The sequence below is a fragment of the Gavia stellata genome, chromosome 1 (genome assembly GCF_030936135.1).
Source record: "Gavia stellata isolate bGavSte3 chromosome 1, bGavSte3.hap2, whole genome shotgun sequence".
NCBI lineage: Eukaryota > Metazoa > Chordata > Aves > Gaviiformes > Gaviidae > Gavia > Gavia stellata.
Genome location: NC_082594.1, coordinates 86,012,763 through 86,034,708, shown reverse-complemented (window position 1 = coordinate 86,034,708; position 21,946 = coordinate 86,012,763). Strand labels below are relative to the sequence as shown.

Here is a 21,946-nt window from a genome sequence, read left to right as displayed (position 1 = left end):
CTCAGTAGTTGTGCCCAGTAGCTGTTGTACTTGATTAGATTTGGTTGATTTACAAGTGAAAATTTTTCATCCTACTGCAAAAACTATGTAGATTCATTCTGGGCTCTCTGAGTCATACTGTATTCATCTATTATAGTGAACAATTAAAAAGTTCATTTGAACAAATGAACAAAATGAATAACAAATGAAAAAATTCACTTACGCCTAATTCTGTAATGTCCACAACTATGTATTTACAATTACATTACTTTTCAGAATCATTATTAAGAGCTTTAAAATTCCGATACAAAGAAGGGCATAAGTAAGTTTACGAAAAACATGATGTCCAAATGTTTTGGAATGTACCATATGATCTTTATTTCAATAGATACGGTGAAATAATATTTTGCATCTTGCTTTTTTTGAAAAAAAATCTAGAAAAGTCTATCAAAGCTAGCAGCATCTTTTTCTTTGGTAGTGTCTAAACAGCATTGTTGCAAAAAGAAAGAAACACTAATGTTATTTTCTTAACTCTTTTGATTGTATTTTTTATCTGGACATTGGAACAAATCTTGAGCTGACATAAATGTCTGAAGTCTTGCAAAAAGTCAAGTGAGCTGTGACCATGTCAGGATTTTGTTTTATGCATTTACTCGCTTTCCTGCTATCTGAATTTTATTGCTTTCCCTGGGACCATTAACCTGCATTCATAGCTTTGAATAACTTCAGAGTTCTTCATGTGACTGTATTCTGTCAACAAGAAGCTGTGCCTCTGTCCCCATGCGTCTTTGCCAGGCCCATCTCAGGAAGTGAGAATAATGTCAAGAAAATCAGAGGGGATAAAAACCTAAATCTGCTGAAAGTATTTATTACAGCCTTTCATTTAAATGCTGGACAAATATTAGCAAAGCTCACTCTGGAAGGCCTGAGTTAGAGGAAGGTCTATTCAAACTCCTCAGGGCTACATAGCGCTCAGGCAGAGCTGGAGTCAGAACCAGGAATTTCTTGGCTCCTGCCCTCAAATTTAGACTCTTCGAACGCAGTTGTTATTTGTGGTGGATGGGGCATTAACGTGATTGTCTCATGAGCTCTGCCAGACCAAACAGAAGGCATGCGTGATGGTACAGGAGTAAACCTTTGTCCTAGTCAGCTCATTTCATGTTCTTTGCAGAACTGAGGCTTAAGGAGGAAACTAAATGCCGGGAATGTAGGAGCATTCTGAATCAGTATTATATGTGACACAGAGCAAGCAGTTTGCTGCAGGACTTACCAGCATTGATGGCTAAACTTGTGGATGCCACTGAGTATTTTTGGGCGCCACCCCATTCACATTTCAACTCTTGCTGTCTAGGTAGTAGAGGCAAGGGATGCTGGAATTTGTGTTTGGTTTGTTTTCTAAATATACCACTATGTATAGATGGTTTACTGTACAGAAGAAGAGATTTCCCCATAAAATGCAGGAATAGATGCACAGCTTCATTTTGCTTGGAAGTGACCTAATTTGAGACTAGAATGGGAAGTGTGACTAAGCAAAGAAAGGAAACACAGCTTTTGGATGGGCATCTCTTTTAACCCTAGTAAATTTTATTGTAGATGCGCAATCCTTGAGGTTGTCAAATATATTTAAGCATGGCAGTTTTCATTATCAGGTTCTTAAGATAATTAATGTAATTCTGCTACTTAGTTTACTGAATTACTTTATTAGTACATGATTTTTAGGCATGCAAGAGAAGCAATCTGAAGACAGGTTTGGACGTGTTTCCTGTGCATCTTTAGAAAGCTAGCTTGCCTTTGGCATTTCTTGCTTTTTTTACTTGTTTTTGTTTGGTTTTGTTCTGTTCCTGCATAGGATTGCGTGTATTAGCTATGTCCATATGCTTGATTTTTGTGTTCCTTTTATCAATAGCCTTTCTTCCTGCTGGTTAACATCTGCAGCACCGATGCAGATGTCATTCATGATGTTGCCATAATTTGACTGTTATTTCCTTAGTGTATTTCAATTTTAAGAGCAGCACCCAGGATCTGCAAAGTGGAAGCAGTATGTGTCATCATCCTGACTGGTCTGTTTCAATGCAATAGGTATGATCTTACTTTTGTGCTAGAAATACCGCATACTGTATAATTACTGAAAACACTGGCAACATTGTTGCAGTGCTCTAATTTTTAAAAAGCCTTTGCTTTATGTTTTCTATGTTACATTATTATATGTGTATAATTCATTTGCATGTACATTTAATCAATTTTCAAAATGTCAATTACCTAGCAACTTCACTGTTTCTCAGTTTGTTGCTCTAGCACTTCTCTTGGAGAGTTCAGCCCATAGTAACCATTTTATGTTAATAAATATTCACATTAATGTGAATGCTTGCAAAAAATACATTTTAGCCCTAACCTTAACATGAATTTACAACTCCTGAAAGAGTTCACAATTTATAGTCCCTGAAAAGAAGAGAACCTATTGCAGCCTGGTGGTACAGCATGTACAAAAATACACTAAAGATTGCAAGCAGGATGAGTGCTAACCAATATATTCACAGGTGCACCATACTTGTGATGGCAAAGTTAAACTTCTGGAGTTATGGAGAATGCTCTGGTCTACCGTAAAGCTGATACATTAAAGATAAACAATACATAAAGTTTACTGCTTTGCATTTGTTTCAAGAATCAATTATAGAATGACGTGTAACTATGCATCTCTAAACCTTTTTAATCAAGACATAATGTATGCAAAAAACACATGGATGTTTCACTTAACATTTCTTTCGGTATGCAAAATATTCAGAATATGTACCTTTTTCAAAAATATCTCTCTAAAAAAAGCATATCGTTTCATAGAACATTATCTCTTACAGTAGGAGGCATGTTCTTTGTCCACTACCATGTCCTGTTGCTCACATTAGGCAACCATCACTAGGAAGAAACGTGGACAAACAAGGTTTTGATAATACTCTCCATTTGCTGCTCACAGTGACTTGTGGCATTTCTAATTTTTTTGCAGTAGCTTCTTGCCTTGAGAATGAGATGAGCATCAGGAATCAAACTCTTGCTTCTTCCTTAGGAGTTCACAGTGTTGCTATTAAAATGTCAGATGATAGAACCTGTGGGTAGGGGGCTGAAGAGATGCTTTCTATATACTTACTGAGATTAACAAAGCTTTTGGGTAAACTGACCAAGCTTGCTGTCTGGCTGGTTTTGGTTGGGGATTTTTTGTGTGTGTTACTTTGTGTTGTTTGTTTGTTTTTCAAATGTTGAAAGCCTTATTTGTGCAAGGACTCATGGCCATGCTGTGATGTATTTGTGAGTCTTTGGAAAATTTTGGTTTTGTGTTTTTTTCCTTTCCGCAAACAACTCTTTCTTGGTGACTTAGCAATATACAGAGTATTTGTGTATTTCTATACAATATATACCCAGTAGTATAACAGGGTTGAAGAGATTTACACTCTTGGGTTGGAAGCATAATTTGTCTTGATATCTTCACACCTGCACTTTTTCTAGTCATTGTGGTTTATTTATTTATTTTTTCTTCTAGAATGGTTGCCTGGGGAAAACAGCACTGCTGTGTTGGCAGAATACAGGGCATTTTCGTGAGATTCAGGATTGTTCTAGCAGTCCTTTTACTTCATTTGTTCCTGGCTACAGCAGGCAAAGGTAAGACAATTTTTTCCTGATTTATGTAGTGTTGATATTCCAAATAAATAACATTAGTCTTGATGAATAGGACTTTTGAGTATATTCAGAACAGGCAAGTTTCTGCCTTCTTGAAATCAGGAGGAAAAACTGCCATCAAGAAATGAAACAATTGGTGCTTAGCTATTTGAATATACAAACCCTATGCTTACAGTGTTTGTTTTCATAAAAAATCATCACTAATAACTTCTTTTCGGCTATGGATGAGGAGAGAACACAAACACAATATGTAATAACAAGACAAATTACTTTCTTGCTATTTTTTTTGAACTGGAAGTGTTACTATTTTCAGAACATGTTGTTAGATTTTTTACGCTGCTCTTACACAAACACCACAAGATCATTTGAGCTTCACTCTACTTAGTGCATGTTTGAGCATAGAACGTTGCGTTGCTCTTGGTTGTGGATCTGAATATGGCTAGGGAAAAGGTACTAAGATCTAAAACATGTAACAGAAATTATGTATTTGAATTTGACAGCCTATGCTCTTTATATAACAGTAAATGAAAAATAAATTCATAAGGTACTTGTACAAATTGGGTAACTGACATAGTGATGCTTTTGTGTGAGGTACAGTAGACTTGGCAATTTGTGTTTTATTCATGGCTATTCTGTAAGCTGGCAGATACAAGTCTGTCACTACTCTGGACCTCAACTGATACAGATAACAGTGCTTGTCATTCGTAAAGCTTCCTTATATCAATAGTGTGTAATACATTTATCATCTTAGTAATGTGCATGGAATATTAAAAAATTAGAAGTGTTTTTTGCTATGTACTTAATGGCTAGTTTTAGAAACTGCTTCCTGTGTCGTGGCATGTTATTTTTCTTTAGAAAGTCAGAGTTTATGGCAGTTCAAATGTACTTAGTAAGTATGCCAGCTTAATGACATTGTACTAGCGATGAAATTTCATAGGTTTACGGACTATACTAATTCTGATTCTAATTCTACAAATGTAGTAATTTTCATAAAATGAAGCTTTTATTGAGACAGAATTTGAGATTCAGGTGATAAAACTATTACTAAGATGGTGAGGTTTTAACCTCATGTACTTTGAATAGCAAAAAGAACAGGGCTGCTCAGTAGATGGGTGGATGTCATACAAGAATTTTTCCAGGGAAAATTCAACTGTACTTGCAAGTGTCAGTAATCCTTCAAGAAAAACTAAGCTGACGCAAAGGTATATTTATGGTTCCACCCTCTTTTTTTTTTTTTGTTTTTTAGGCTGTTAGCACTGTCAGCAGTATCTCTACTCAGTTCTCTCCTCATCTAAGGTGCCAAAGTATGTTTGTATTCTTCAGGAAATGTGAAGAGAGAAGAACTGCCAGTGTTCTTTCCGATGTCTAGGACACACTGGATAATGTGGCATAGTTTATCCCCAGATACCCAAATACAACTGTAAATTAAAAGGAGAGATGAAATTAATTTTGAGGAAACAGTTCTTAGCTTCAGCTTTCAAAACTGTTCAGTAGAATCAAGTGACCCACATGTAGAAATTTTAGAGTTTTAAACTTTTTATAAAGAACAGTTATAAGCTCTAGGCAGAATACATTAGGATACAAGATTCTTGTGATGTGATTTTAATGGACTGTAGAAAGCCAAATGTGTTACAGGTGGCAAACACTTGCATAGAAATTAATGACTGTCGTTACTGGTTAAAAGCCAGATTGTGCATACACATAAACTTGTGACTATTTTTAATCAAGAGAATGCTCAACTGTATTATGGCTCAACTATACTGATATAGTAGCTATTAGTAATGTAAGCAAAATAACACTGGTGCTTATGTACTAAGAGGATCTGCTCCTGCATGTCTAATTCTTACTACCTATGGCAGTCTCTTGTAAAGATACCAGTTATTACTATCTAAAAAAGTTTGAAAAAAGAGAGATTAGATTTTGCCCACAATTACCATTGCATGGAGTTTCCTCCTGTTTTTCCATTTGTTGCTATTGAAAAAAGAATTTTGAGAGCCCTGTGGTCAAGAGACAGAAAAGTTGAACACGTTCCTGATTCAGAATTGGCCTGATGAAAGCTGGTGCTCTGGTTGGTTGAGAAGGTCACAGACGAGCTGGCAGTGACCTTGACAGCTAACTAAGACTATGAATGTAACCTGCCTTGGAAAAAAAACCTGATCAAGTTGACTCGAAATTTGTCTTTTCACAAGGGAGCTAATGGAAAAGCTTTCTTCCTATATTGACTGATCTTTTCCTGCTATCCAACCCTGACCAATCATGATTAATCAAATACCTCTTCTGGAGGGTACATGAAAGCTCTGCATATACTGATAAATAAATGCCTCCTTAAAGGTGTCAGTAATGTGTTCTTTTGCACTGACTGAGCATCTACCAGGCTGTTTCAGTTTTCTGTAGTTCCATTACATGTCCCATAGGAGTTTTTCTTAGTTTGGATTTATTTTGTTACTGATGGGTGCACCATAAAGCAAGCAATCATGATAATGATTGTGCGATTGGAATGTGCATTCTTTCACAAAATAAGAGTCAGCTCCAAAGAGCTTACATCTACAGCCACAAAAGCCTGTACTTTCCTGTAGTGGGACAAAGGAGGCAATGAGGCACCTATAAGAACGTAACAGTTATGACCAAGTTCCGGTGTTTGGGGTATTCCCTGTCACTACTTGTTTTACCAGCATTGACAGAGCCTGACACCTTGTTTTCACCAGTAAATTTACTGTTAGCACCTAAAATTCTATTTACTGTCACAGTTGAATGCCAGGTTGCCACCGTCTCAATGCCTCAGTAGATTTGAGATTCACAGACCAGATGTCTCTGCAAGTAAATGCCCTGGTAGAGAACAGGGAATGGGGGCTGGATGGGATTAAATTTAAAATAAACCAGTGTCTCCAAAACACATTTCCTGAAAGTTACCTAAACTCATTCTCTTCTAGAATATGACTATTTTCTACCTTTCTTGGTGAAACTTGGCCAGTATGCAGCAGAGGATTTAAGAATCTCAGGGCTGGAAAAAAATGGCATGGAGAAGCATGATCTTGTTCAGAGAAGGACAATGCAAGGCTGGGACATGAGAAGGTGTTAAAGGCTATAGTCCCTTCTTCTAGCTCTGTTTCTGTATTTTATCCAGTATTTCTTAAATGCAAAGTACTTGTGCAGTCCTGGGAATAGGAACCAGGATCTGTGATTCTCTTTTTGCCTCCCACTTGTCATTTGAGTGCTGCCTTAGAGAGCTACATGGTCATCCATCATCTTGTGCGTGAGTTTTACTTCAAAGCTTTCAAGGGCAGCTAGAATTTATTGACTGCCTCCAAATTTGCCGCTTCCCCACCACAAAAAAAGCAAAAGAGAAGGATACAAGGTTGTTTCTTAATGTGTTGTTTTGAAAACTCCTAGATAAATGCCAAGGAACAGTACTATATGGAAGAATAACATTCATATAGAAGTTCCTTTAAAAAATGAAATAATTTTACAAATCACCTTTTCTTTATTTAGATCAGGAGGATTTCCTAAGACAATATAAAGCCGTCTTTAAGACTGCATGCGAAGATCCTTGGGTTATGTCACCAAGAATTTCTCTGCATCCCTTAAAAGAATTCCTTGTCTGCGTGCACCTCAAGCTATATTCCTCAAATAGTCCCTGGACAGCATATGTATACAATCAAGAAACACCTCACACCAATCTCTCTGCAAATAGGTATGATCTTGGACTTACAGGAGAGCATGGTAAATTGAGGATATGGTTGTTTGGAAATCAAATAAATATAACAACAAGACTTCATGAAAACACTTGGAACCAAATATGTATCCAGTGGAAAAGTGAAGATGAGGAGATGAAGGTTTTCATAAATGGAACAAAAAAAATAAACAAAAAACTAACTGGGAAAGTTAATTTACCTGGAAAAGGGCAGTTCTTACTTGGCTGTTCAAAGCTACCAGGTACAGCTATGTCACCTAACCTGGGTATGACTGGGGAGCTGTACATGTTCAGAATGTGGGATAAAGCAAATATAAAGCAATCTCTGGACTGCGAAGATAGTGGTGTTATACGCTGGAGAAAGGAGGATTGGGTCTATAATAAGACAGTAGAAGAGGATAACTCTTTGCTATGTGGTAAGTACCATTGCACCCCTGTTTTTAAAATAGTATTTTTGTCAAAAGTTGGTCTGAATATGTGTACCATTTCTTTTCCAGATTTTACAAAGTCTTTGTCTATTAGTCATTTCTAGCTAAATGCTTAATGAGATCATGTGAGTATATGCAGCTTTTGCCAGCTTTTATCCAAATGTAAAAAACATAGCAGCAGTCCTTTAAAGACTTTCAACTTGCTTCAGCTTTTGTGTCTGTCTACTGTCCGTGTAATGGTAATGAGAGCAGGATGCATCCAACCAAAACACCTTGGAGTATTAGGGTTTTCTAGCAATGTCATCTTAAAATAATTAATTTACACACCTTCTGTTGAGGGAATAAATATGGAGGAAACCACTGCTGGTCCTCATTCTGCACACTTACCGGGCCAGAACTTCAATGACTGCAACTTTTCACTGCTTTACTGGCACGTTACACGATCTTTAGCTGGTATGGTCTACATCTGTAAAGATTACTGGAGGCTCTGATTTCTTCTTGTTTCTGTATCAGTAATGTCTTCCTTTATTACAATGGCCAAATGGCTTCTCACACATTTCTCAAAATTCCTCTCTGCCCTGAAAAAGAACCATAAAAAGCTTTAAACCAAACCAAAACAGGATTTTATTTTCAGATAAATTGAGTTTTCATATAGTTGAAATGGAGTTAAAGCAAGAGAATAATCTTCTTTCTAGCTTTTGCTGTCATATGTGTCGACAAGAAAGACAAACATGAATCAAGCTTGGGTGGGATCCAATTTATCAACCATAGTAAGTGGTATTACCCCCTAAGACCTTCAGAGATTTTAAGGTGACTAGCTCAATCCATTCCTAAAATTCTTACATAGCATAGGAGCTTCAGTTAAACTGTGGCACCAGTCTTAATCTTCATCACCTTTATCCTTAAAAACTGTACCTATCTATTTTGTGCAGACTAAAAAAATACCATTTAGCTATGTAATGTCGTAATCACTGCCTGACTGAGTAGATTAAAAGTGTCTTAGTAAGGGCATTAAAATAAGGTGACCAGATTTCTTTTTCTGGAAGAAAAGCTGTCTGACAAACCAGGATTCATGGAGAATGCCTCTTACACTGGGGTCATAATGAATGAAATGCCTCTGCTGGCCTGATGCTGTAATTGGGAGCACATCATCTCTGTTGGGTTGTGTGATTTGGGAGAGGAGCTGAAGAAAGGATGTCTGTCTTTTGCTAATGTGTGCCTGTGTTTGAAGGAACACAGTCCTAGGGCTGAAAGGGGAAACATTCTGGCTACCAGACAAAAGTGTGTTACAAAGAAAGTCTGAGAGCGATCTGTCTGGATAGTGGGATAAATCCTGGTCAGAGTTGAACATCTGATTATTTTTCACTGAGGTGCAGAAAGGACAACCTTCTTGTTTTCAGTTCCAGCACTTTCTGCCCTGAATATAGAGCATTCTTGAGCATCACAGGGCTGCTTGGTTAGGCAATGTCCAACTCCAGCCCCAGCTGATTAATGAATTTAGAATTAGTGATTTAGGGGCTTGTGGAATCCTTTGTCTAACTGAAGTGAATGTGTGAGATGCATGGTTTCCAAAGCTCTCTTACTTAGCCAAAATGAACTTTAATTTTGCTGACAGAGGTTTGTTTCAGTACAGAGGCCATCTCTACTGCCAAATGTAAGTTATCTCCTCTAGATAACTTGGAAGAATAACAGCTTTTCGAAGAAAAGTTCACTGGATTTTTTTTTTAACAGTTTATTTGCCTATTTTCAGGAATAGATATATTTTATCTGATTGCCCTCCCCTCCAAGGCAAGTATTTAGCAAATAACAGTCCAACAATTAAACAAAAACAAAAACAAAGCATTGACAGTAGGAGCATATAATAGTCAGTGTCAGGCAATTTGAATTGATAGTGCTACTAGTCTTACAATCTGATGTCTTTCTGTAAGTTCCTCTGTACACCTGTGTAAAAATTTTATGATTTTGGGGGCTTCTCTGTTTTTGTTAAAACAGAAGGACTTTGAGCAGTAAGTTTTCAGAAAGATCTGATTTTGCATCTGCAAAGAACTTAATTGGCAAAGGGCTAAAGCTTGGGAAAAGGCTATGCCTCCTGTGTAGGCACAAAAGGTGAAAAGGAAGTGGTTCATTGCAGTCATAATTGTGCCGGAGGACAAGTTTCAGAATTTTTTTTATGACCTGGTTGGCATTTTGTGCCTACATAAAACAACAATTTGTAGAATGTTCAGTGAAAAGTTACCATGATTGCTGTGATTTTCTCCTTTGCTTAACCACTCAAAGTCTTTGTGCAGTGTAAGCCATTATCTAATTGGTGTCTCATAGTCTCACTCAGTCTTCTGGTTCTCCTCTGCTTGGTGTAGCCATTGCATGCTGAGCAGGTGTAAATACTGCAGGTAGGGCCAAAGAGGGAAGGAGGCCCCACACCTTGTGCGTCACTAATCTTCCACTTACATTCCTCAGGTTCCTTTGATAATTCCCCTTTTGCTGAGAATGAGAAGTAGCATAACAGCTGTGATATGGAGAAAGAGTGCCACAGATTGAATGTATCTCACTTTAAAGATCATCTCCTGGTATTTAAAAATATGTAAGTGAAGAAAGATGTGCTCACTGTTCCAAATGCCAACTTTGGAAGATTTCTCTGTCTTATTCCTTGACGAATGATTCCTGTTTAGCTACATACTTTAATGTGGACAATGTGAGTGATATCACTATTGTCTCTGCATAATCCAAGAAAAAAGTGCACTAAGTAATATAAAGCTCTGAGTGATTTAAGAGAATACAAAGACACAAGAAAATAGGTGAGTTTAAAATGCTAAATGCTTGAAAAGAAACTTTAGTCATCTGTGAGCACCAGCTCTTCATCTGTCATTTTTACATGGGATATTTGCAAGTTGCCTTTAATAATAACTTGACAACTGGAAGAAATGTACTGTTTAAACATTAATCATTTCAGTTACACATTAAACAGTGACATTCTTAATCCAAATATAAATATCCAAACTGTTACACTGCATTTATACAAGGAGCACAGAGATGACGGGATATCTTTTACAAATCTCAACGAGTAAATAAATGAGATGATTTATGGAATAACTGTAAATAGTATCACAATAAAGCACTGTCATCTCATTTGTGGTATCGGTGCCTTAACTTTTAGAATCATAGAATTGTTCAGGTTGGAAAAGACCTTTAAGATCATCAAGTCCAACCGTAAACCTAACCCTGCTAAGTCCACCACTAAACCATGTCCCTAAGTGCCTCATCCACACGTCCTTTACATACCTCCAGGGATGGTTACTCAACCACCTCCCTGGGCAGCCTGTTCCAGCATCTGACAACCCTTTCAGTGAAGAAAAATTTTTAATATCCAGTCTAAACCTGCCCTGGTGCAACTTGTCCTAACACTTGTCACTTGGGAGACGAGACCGACACCTCTCTACAACCTCCTTTCAGGTAGTTGTAGAGAGTGATAAGGTCTCCCCTCAGCCTCCTCTTCCCTAAATAACCCCAGTTCCCTCAGCCACTCCTCATAAGGCTTGTGCTCCAGAACCCTCACCAGCTTCGTTGCCCTTCTCTGGACATGCTCCAGCACCTCAATGTCTTTCTTGTAGTGAGGGGTCCAAAACTGAACACAGGATTCGAGGTGAGGCCTCACCAGCGCCGAGTACAAGGGTACAATCACTTCCCTTGTCCTGCTGGCCACACTGTTTCTGATACAAGCCAGGATGCCATTGGCCTTCTTGGCCACCTGGGCACACTGCTGGCTCATATTCAGCTGGCTGTCAACCAGCACCCCCAGGTCCTTTTCTGTGGGGCAGCTTTCCAGCCACTCATGCCCAAGCCTGTAGCTTTGCATGGGGTTGGTTTGACCCAAGTGTCGGACTCGGCACTTGGCCTTGTTGAACCTCATGCAATTGGCCTGGGCCCATCGATCCAGCCTGTCCGGAACCTTCTGCAGAGCCTTCCTACCCTCAAGCAGATCAACACTCCTGCCCAACTTGGTGTCATCTGCAAACTTACTGAGGGAGCACTCAATCCCCTCATCCGGATCATTGATAAAGATATTAAACAAGACGGGCCCCAAAACTGAGCCCTGGGAAACACCACTTGTGACCGGCCGCCAACTGGATTTAACTTCATTCACCACAACCCTTTGGGCCCAGCCATCCACCCAGCAAAGAGTATGGCCATCCAAGCCACGAGCAGCCAGTTTCTCCAGGAGAATGCTGTGGGAAACGGTGTCAAAGGCTTTACTACTGTCTAAGTAGACAACATCCACAGACTTTCCCTCGTCCACTAAGCAGGTCACCTTGTCATAGAAGGATATCAGGTCAGTCAAGCAGGACCTGCTATTCATAAAGGCAGTCCTACACTAGCAGGAGTCCAGTGCCTCTTGCTTTTGGTTGCATTTTTTTGCATATATACAATTCATTGTTTATATTGTGGCATTTTGGATTTTTCTAAACTGTCCTGTTCAACCTTCAAGATTAAGGTGTTTCCCCCTTTTTTCCATGTATCCTTTTCACTCCCAGTATTGCTGAGCCTGCTACAGGTGTTGCTGGAGGAGGTTTCCAGGCTTGTGGGAACAAAGCAGTTTAATGCTGATGGGAGAAATGAGAAGTGACCGGTGCCCCGTGTGACTGTTTTGCCTTTGCATGCTCAAGGAGGAGGAAAACTTCAGTTTGGGCTGTTGTTCTAGTTTGCAGGTGTGGGCAATAGGAGGTATGATTTAGGCTCATTTAAAGATTTCCTGAGCTGTGTGCACTTCTGATGACAGGATCAGCTTTCCTGGAGGGGAGGGTGGAGTCCCAAGGTTCTGCCTCCTCAGGGAGAAGATGGAAATGTAGCTGCCACTCATCGAGTCTGCATCCCAGTCTGTTGGGTACCAAACTTTGGGCCATATTGTTACGTTTACTGAGTGGATCATGAAGGCTGGAGATGAAAAAATAAATTATTTGCCCCAATACCATTTTCTTTCTAAAACGGTAAGGACAAAATACTACAGAAACCTCCAGAAGCTCTTAAAGGAAGTAAATATGACGGGGAAAAAAAATACCTAGGTCTGGAGTGCCTATTTGATGAGTCATGTACCACTCTACTTTGTACCTATTAACAGAATACATGTTTGACCTTCCCTTTCTTTGCTCTTGTTGCCTCCCTTTTCTGTGATATCAAAGGAAGTAGCTTTTTGGAAATCAGCCTGCCAGAGGTGATTTGATTCACCTCAGTCTCTAATGTACAGCTTTATACAAACAGAGAAAAACTATTTATAACCTAATTTCCTAAAAAACTGTGTAATATCAAAGCTGACTTAAAAATATTGCACCTAAATTTTGTGTTAAGGATACTAAAATGAACTGGCCAAAGTGACAGAGCCTGATGCGAACAAGCCCTTTCACTGTTTTCTTACATTTGCTTCTGTCCGATAGCCAGTGATAATTCATCATTTCTTCCATGGTGCCACCACTAAGAGTAAGAGCAGACATGAGGTGTCATGAGAGGCACTAAAACGGAAAATTAAGATTGCACTTAGTTTTATCCTATAAACCTGTACAATGTGCCTCAAAATCTAACTTACATAAAATGTCAACATGGGCTAATGTCTACGGTGGAACAATTGGCAAGGATTTTTACATGTTATTGTTATTAATGCCTTGTGTGATAGGATGGTTCATTTTGGCAGAATGTTTATCCAGCTGAAAGGTTTATCAAATGTTAAAGGGACCCATGTCTTAATGGAAAAAATGGGTTTAATTTGAGTATGAGAATTGAATGTATTTTCGGTGCCTATTTCTGTAAATAAATGGCTTTTAGAACAGTACCATTTTGAAATTTTGCTGTTTGGGCTACTCGGTTTTGTTCATGAGCAGGTCCTGTGAAATGTATTAATGCCAGGCATTTTCATATGGCTGTATCCTAGTAACACTGAATACAAATGGAGGATAGTTGCTGCACAGTACTGGTAACTGATGTAATACATACTGATAACTGTTGCCTGTGAGAATGTTTAGAAGAGAATTTGTGTAGACTTAAAAATGCAGTGTGGAATCGACTTTTTGATGTAAAATGGTTTTAGTTACTTTTTTGTAAGCCAGAAAGTGATATTATGTATCTATTTGGAATGAAAGCTTCCACTTTGGCATTTCTGATGGGAATTTTTAATGTAAATCAGTTCCCCTGCCTGAATCAGTTGAATTTTTGCTGAAAAAACTTTCAGCACTAAGTTTGCTATCACTTCCTATTTAGAAAATCTAATTTTTATTAATTCCCTGGTATTTTTGTGTGTATTTGTAAGTCAAAACTGATCTTACCACCAATACACAGTCGTGGTTATCTAATGCCATTCTGTGGTGTCAGCCAAGTACTGCTGCATGGGGATACTGTATTACATAGCCACCAAGGTGTCCCTCGGGATTCTTCCATTCGGATTCTGCTGTTGATCTGTTTGTCAGAGCTGACATGGTCAAAGTTACCTTTACTTTGAAATAATAGTCTGGGTGATAATACAAACTGTTCTCATTTTTTGGCATGTTTTTTAATTAATACAAGTAAAATTTTAGGCACTTCATTTCATAAACCTGTCATCTAGGCCCCGGAACATGTAAGTCCATAAATGTGTGGTTTTCTGCTAGTAATGTCTGTGCTTCTACAGGGTGCCAGGGCTGTTGCTGCTCCTTAAGTGTTCAGTGCCTATTTCGTGTCTGGACCCAACTAGAAAGCAACTGCCCCTTGCATTCTCTCACCGTGTTTCCTGAGAGACAGAGGCCAGCAGGCACGACCCTTCTCGCTGTACCATCCCCTGCCCCTCCACACTGCACAGACTGGGCAGGGTGGGTGTCCATATGGAGGCTCTAGTTCATGACAGTTCAGACTCTTTTTCTCCTTCTCCTAAGCAAGCACTCTAGTTGCTGGCTCACGCTTGCTCAAAGGATGCTTTCTGCAAAAGTTTATAGGTGATCAGGAAGTGTTAGGTAAAACAGTATTAGTCAGCAGCAACACTGTTCCCCTGAGATAGGGGAGCAAGAAGCAGCTGCCAGTAACTTCGTTCTTGCATGATGTTGTTATTTGCAGCCAGGTTCTAGCTGCTTCTCATTCCTCCACCCTGGAAAAAGTGGACTGCTTCTGGCAGAGCGGGCTGCCTGAACACAGGTGAATCAGAAAGGGTGTTGCCCTTCCAAAAATTTTAAGAAAGAATGTAATGATCCTAAGTTAGATTGGAGGTAGGGAGAAGAAAAGGATATTTTTCATTCTTCCAGTTGGAGATAGAACATTGTACGCTGTTCACGCTTTAAGGGCTTTTTCTGTATCCTGTGTCTAAGTTACTGAACAAAAGGCATGCTATGAGTGCCAATGCCTTTAGTGCAGGGACCAGAACCATCCATCCCATCTTGACCACTGTGGTACAAAGCCTCCTTCTCCCTTTCTTTCCCTTTGGCCGAATTGATTTTTGAATTCTGCTTTGCTTGGTGGAGCAGCTTCAGCAGGACATGTGGAGACCATCCCATTCTAAAAGAGCCAGTAGACTGATAGTTAAGATCTGTCATGCTAAGGAATGCTGTAAGCACAAGGCTATTTTGTAGACAGGGCCAGGCACTGGTCTTTCTCAGAGCTACATCAGTTTGTGGACCTAGCCTTAAGTACTGTTATTAATGGTTTTAGTCTCCTGCCAGACTGGAGCTGCTAAAAGTTACACTGGTTCCCATTGTCGTACAAAGTCATTATGGGAAGTGAAAGTTGTCACAATGCAAATACTGGTTCCCAGGTAAACTTTTTGCAGCTGTGGCAATGGCAAGAGTTGCTAACAGGTTTCATACCACTGGAATGGTTTCCTCTGCCTACATGGATGGGATTCTCAGGTCTTGGCTTAGCTAGCTATTTGTCTTGGAGCAGAACAAAGTGAAGGAAGACAGTAAGGGACTTGCTGCTTTTGCTTCTAATGATGCATGTTAGTAACAGAAACTGGTGCTTATTTAATGGAGTTGCCTTTTCCTTCAGGAAGAAACAGTTCTTGTGGGGACCTATTCTGTCTTCCTTGCAGCAAAAGCAACAAATAATACTAAATAACGTTATTTGTCTATTTATTTGCTGTTTGGATCCACAGAAATGTTCTCTATTAGAGAATATGTAGAAAAGTATTACTACAATATATAATGTCTTTTTTAGGAATAGGATATTAGGTATGTTGATTTGATGATCATAAACTAACAGTGTTGCAGATATAAATGCATGGAGCAAATAAAATGAGGTTTTATATACGTAAGGATTTTCTTGCTCTTATCGATAGTAAACAACCTAAGGGAAATAAATTTTCTGTTAGCTTGTAACTAGCACACCTTGAGTTATTTTACTTCCCTTTTTACATGTCAACTTTAGGGATATTTTAGATTGGACTTTAATCCTTCTTCAAATGAACCCTATTCACTTTCTTTTCTAGTTCTTAAACACAACAAAGGAGGAGGGTTGACAAATGTAAGTGAAATTATAATGTATGACAGCCTCTCCTCCTTCCCACTTTGTGGATGCAAAGGTGATTGTGTGAAAGACTTGGTTAGTGAAATTAATTGCACAGAACCACAGAATCACAAAGGTTGGAAAAGACCTGTAAGATCATCAAGTGCAACCATAATGCTGCATCTTGATCAGCGACAAGTCTCATTCTCACAAATAATTTCTAGCAACTGTAAACATGTGATTATTGTGCTGTAAGAGAAGTCATGGTTAGATTTGTGTCCAGAAAAAAGTGCCCCTCAGATTATGCATGCCATCATCACTTGCTGCATTTGCCAGCTCCGTATTCATGGCTTGTGTTTAGCTTATTTTGCTCCCTGTATTGCTGGATTTGTTATTAAAAGCATTTGGCATTTTTAGAGTTCACTGTCTTCTTAACTAACCTACAGTACTAAACATGTTAGTGGACAATTTTCTTACCTACATCAGGATACTACGTGTATTCTCAAAAATTCACAAAGCAGGTTGAAGGGATATGGAGGATGGGAAATGCAGTTTGTCTGCAATGACTATGTGTACACTGACTCCTCAAGACTATGTGAGAAAGACCTAAGGTCAGACTCCCCAGGCAGATATTTTTTTTTTTTCCAGTGGGCAGAAGCAGCAGTGTGGTGGTCTTTTCTGTGACATGCTGCATACTTCAAGAGGTGGGTTCCTTTTGAGAACTTAATTTTCTCCAGGGCCCTTTGGTTGGAGGTAAAGGCTTTTACACAAGGTGCTGACCGCTTAGTAAGACAGAACCAGTGGCAGGTAAATTTTTGGAGATGGAATTAACTTCCTGTGGTAGGAAAGCCAGTTTGACTACATGTGGAAGGATACTTTCTTCTCTAACCCAAAGTCCACTTTACTTTATGTAGAATTGACTCAATTAGTTCTATTCACCCCATTCTACCTTAAAAAACTATTAACTGGTCAAACAATACAGAACAGTTTTATCTGACTACTGCTTCAGTTCTGCATATTATTTAAAGTTGGTATTGTATCTTAATGGTCTTCCCTAAACCCACACTAGGTGTTAAGAAAATAATTTTATAGGTGCTGTAATACCTAATGACTGTACAGTGTTAAAGTAACAACACTTCTATATAAGAGCTTTAGAAAACATACCTTACAGGATCATGTATTTTAACTGGACTTATCGTATAGCGGGAAGTCCTAATTTTCCTGAAAATTGACAGTAAAAATTAAGGTTATAGCCAAATTTTCATGATCTGTGAAATTCATACAGTGCTAGATGTTAAAAAGACCAATTGTATTTCTCTGTAGGCAGAATCCTAGTTGTCTCAAACGAGATGTTTGATGTAACTCTGTTTTGTCTTTACTGAAATAGTTTAAATTCATTAGGTTGATCCATATGAAGGTATAATTTTTTGCTTAGACTTTTTACTTAATGGATGTGTATGATTTTACTTAGAATATTGGTTCTCTCTTTTCTTTTACATGAGAAAATTTCTACTCAGGATGTAAATCAACTAAAGCTAACAGTTAATGTCAAGGAAAACTCCTAAAAAATTAAACATAGTGCACTTAATCTGATTTCTATGTATTCATCCTGCCATATTTCAGAATTGCTGCTTTTAGCTTCATGCAGTGTATGACATGCAACAAGGATGAACTGACATTTCTTGACATCTTGTCAAGCTCTCAAGCACTCTCTTACTCATGATTGTTGGCCCCAGTATGCCAGCATTGGAGCAACCAGGCAGCAATTTGCTTACCTGGCCAGTAGCTGTAATTTACTCCCTCAGGAATAGGGACTGGGTGGTTTCTGTCTCTTTTATGATTTCTGTCACTTCCCCCTCCTGTTCTTGTGGCTGTGCTGCTGCAGAACAGGCTGTCTCTTCTGAGTCTTCTTCCTGCATCCCCTCAAGAGGAGCTTCTTCCTCCTTCACTAACTGGGTCAACCTCCACTTCCATTGTTTCCTCTTGACTGCAGGAGTGACTATTATGGTTAGGGTTGTGTCTCTGGTTTAGCCACAGCATCCATTTTTATGTCCTTAGATCCAGAGACCCTCTTGCTCCTTTCAGGGTGCTGGACACAGGCCTGGTAGGCATAGGCCAGGCCCCAACACAGCACCAAAAGTGTCTGTCTGTCTTCGGTGTAAGCAAGACATCCTTCCTTCAAGTGGTCTGCCATTTCAACAGGATTCCGTGCCTGTTCAGGTGTAAATTCCCAGGCCATCAGAGGTGAAACTGCTCTAGGCATCTGCCCAAATTCTCCCACACACCTTGCTACCCAGGCATTTGCTGCTTCAGAGCACTTTCCTGTGTGTAATCCCCAACTGGTTGGTTACTGGAGGTCCCACAGAGATTTGAACTTGGATCACTGGATTCAGAGTCCGAGGATGGTCTTGTGGACTACTGATGCAAGTGGACCACCACTGATGGAAGAAGGAAGGTGTCCAGTATCTGAGGCAATCAGCAGTGGTGGAGGTGGTCTACAGCAACTTAAACAACAACCAGGTCTCCAAAGATCTGGATGACGTCCATTGCACATGGGCCACGTGAAAGGTTAGTACACTACGCACCAGTGTAATATGCCTACATGTTGGTGATGATGGACTGGCTGGATATCAAGGCACTAACTGTGGAGAAACTGTCCCACCAGCTCTGGCAATTCAAAGAAAATCTCTCTTCCCCTGCAACCCTGTGGGCCTGCATCTTGGCTGTGGCTTGAGTGTCCCACCAGGTTCAGTGACTTGAAGAGAATATCTCTTCCTCTTTGTCCCAACAGCCAGGGTCTCAGCTATCAGGGGTGCTCAAGTAGGTGACAGTGTCTTAACTGTATGTTGTGCTGTGTTGCCACTTGTTTTTCAAGACCCAGGATGATGTTTTGGGTGGTGGCATAGACTGCAGGGTATGCTTCTAGCCACCTGCTAGTTGCCTCCACCACGGGAAGCACATAGCACTTGCCTTGGTGGTAAGTTGACGGTGGTGGTCTGATGTAACTGATCTGCTAGGCCTCCTCATATTGATAGCCCAGCCACCATCTTCTATTCCAGGGAGACTAGACACTTGGCTCACTTAATTACGGTGCATGTTACACATTCATGGGTAGCCTGTGCTATAGCTTCAATTGTCAGATCCACACCTTGATCAAGAGCCCATCTGTATCTTGCATCTCTCCCTAGGTGTCCCTAGGGACGTGTTTCATGGGGCCATTGAGCTAGAAATAGCTCAACTTTTCATTCCCGGTCCAGGTCCACCTGAGCCGCTTCATTTCTGGCAGCCTGATCTATCTGCTCATTGTTTTGATGTTCTTTGGTGGTGTAGCATCTACATGATCTATATGCACATCATGATGTAGATTTATTCTCAAAGTACATCTCATGTAATTTGTAAATATGTATGGAATAAAGCATCCCTGTTTTACCCAACTCTCCTGCCCCCTGCTTTTTTTTTTGGCTTAATTTCTCTGTTTCTCTTTGTTTTAATAAAATTTCACTTCTTGAATAATTCATCGGCATTTCTTTTCCACAGAAAGAAATATTTTCAAAAATATTTTAAAAAACAGCTGTGTGAAAGCACAGTTGTGTATATCTGTTACATTTTTGGTTGCTGCTATTTAGTCTACTTCACTCAAGCAAATGTGCTGAAAGGGTTTCTGAAGAGATTGGCAATGGAAGGGCAGTGGGAAAGCTCAAAGCCTAATCAGTGTCTTCCATGAGTATAAAAGTGGTAAACTGAGTAAAAAATTTAACTCAAAAGTGTTCAACTTCCAGCTTTCAAAAAGACTTGACACACATTTCTCAATGGATGCAAAGTAGTTTTGCAAACCAGCTTGAATTGAGGTGAGTAGCACATCTAAAATGGTTGTGTTTAAAAAAGTGTGTGTATATATGTGTGTGTACAAATGTATATAAAAACTTGTGCTCCTAGAAAATCTTCCTTTGTAGTTGAAACTGCTGCTATGTTGCCTGGCAGAAAACAGGTAAAAGGATGAGGGTTCTGTGTAATTTTTTCCCCGTTGTTCTTGTATTATAGAAAATGTGTAGGATGATTGCTGCTGCTGTTACTTTTTAATTAATGGAGAGAGTTAAGAATATGTAAATATTTGAAAATTAATTATCCATGTCATCCTTGTGTTTTATTAGTATATTTCATGGTGCAAATAGCATCGGCAATTTCCCAGAGAAAATGAAAATAAGGTCAATGAGATGACTCCGATTCTCCTTTCATGGCAGAAATTATATTTACGTTTATCCTTTGGAAAGAATCTATTACTAGTTTTCAGTAAGGCAAGCAAAGTAGTCTGAGCAAGGACTCATGTGAGTGTTTAGCATTAGAAACTCCTTGTTTACTATGCTTAACCCAAAAAAATCTGGATTTCTGCAGAGACTTTTGGTATCTCTGACTTAACTCTTCTACAACAGTAGTAAAGGCTTTACAGTGTAATTAGTGTATTGTAAGTAACATTATAGGATGACTTTAGAGTATTGAGAGAATATGTTGAAATACCTTAAGTATATTTTTTTTAAATAGTGTTTCATATTTGCAGCCAGCTGTTTTTTAGATTGTATTTTGTGATAACTGTGACTTCACTTGTCCATGGCACTGTCAAAAACCACTCAGTGAACGAAAGTGCTAACCTTTGAAGTCCCTATGTGAACCAGATATAAAATTTCCTAATTTCTTTTTGATCAAAATGCTAACTGTAACAACATCAAAGATTTAGTGGCTGGTGTTTGCTATATAAATAGTTGGCTGGCTCCTATCAAGATCAGAGGTTCAAACTTGAAATTAATTAGCGTTTTGTAATGCTGCTTTTTGCAGAGTAGAAAAAAAAACAGATATATGTGGGATAAATTTTAAACAGCAAGTCTCAGTGTTATTACACAAAGTCTGAGAAGAGTTCTTCATACCCAACTATAGCCACCTTGTTATGTATGCTTGATTCCCAGAATTAGCAAGACACTCAGGGTAGGCATGCGGCTTTCAGGCTAGCGTGGCACATATCTTGTGTTAATGATTTTTGTTTTCTTAACATTATACAATGCAAACTGTCCAGTATTTGTTGAAAAGAAATCGTCTCCAGCTGAATTCTATTTGAATTCATAAAAATTGCAATTTCTTTAATCAGAGATTGTTACATCTGCCTTTTTTGACAACCTGGAAGTGTTCTTCTGATAAGTAGATGTTGCCCTCTTCTGGTGAATGCAGTAGACTTTTGATAATATAAGGAAAGGCTGCTGAGTATGGTTATGTATGTATCTGAAGCTTCATTATGGTCCTTTTTTCACTCTTTTTTTTTTCTTGTCTGAAACAAAAGCTGCAAATTCAGGAGAATCAGCTGCAACAACCATTTCTGGTAAGAAAATCAGGACTTTACTGATTACTGCCATGTTCGTTATTTCCTGTTAATCTTCTGCTTTTATCTGAGGTAATATAGAAAAGTTGTAATGTAAATGAGTTCCAAGATTTAATGTTTTCATTGTTTATTTTTTGAAGACGAATTTAATTTCTTCATTCTATTTTGTAATGAAATAGCTTACCTTATAGGATCATTCATGGTTTGTGGCAGTGATGCTTGGGGATGAAGTAGGTTACTTGATCAGGAGCTTTTTGTCCAGTAACCTAAACAGTGAACAGTTTGCAGAGATGGCAGAGGAGGAACACTGTAGTGAGAGAGTTCCCTTACATCTCCTCCCACCCTAGCAGATGTGCATATGTCATTTGA

General features: G+C 39.0%; 1 protein-coding gene across 1 annotated transcript in view; it reads left to right on the top strand.

Moving 5' to 3' along the window:
• The first annotated feature begins 2,023 nt into the window (after positions 1-2,023).
• The window catches only part of ADGRG2 (adhesion G protein-coupled receptor G2), a 49,831-nt gene continuing 29,908 nt past the window's right edge, over positions 2,024-21,946 (top strand). Inside the window, exons 1-6 of the mRNA XM_059826803.1 lie at positions 2,024-2,058; positions 3,509-3,627; positions 7,135-7,752; positions 20,166-20,200; positions 21,177-21,189; positions 21,554-21,577. Of these exons, the coding sequence (XP_059682786.1) occupies positions 3,510-3,627; positions 7,135-7,752; positions 20,166-20,200; positions 21,177-21,189; positions 21,554-21,577 (808 nt within the window). The 5' untranslated portion in view covers positions 2,024-2,058; position 3,509. The remainder of the gene's footprint in view (positions 2,059-3,508; positions 3,628-7,134; positions 7,753-20,165; positions 20,201-21,176; positions 21,190-21,553; positions 21,578-21,946) is intronic.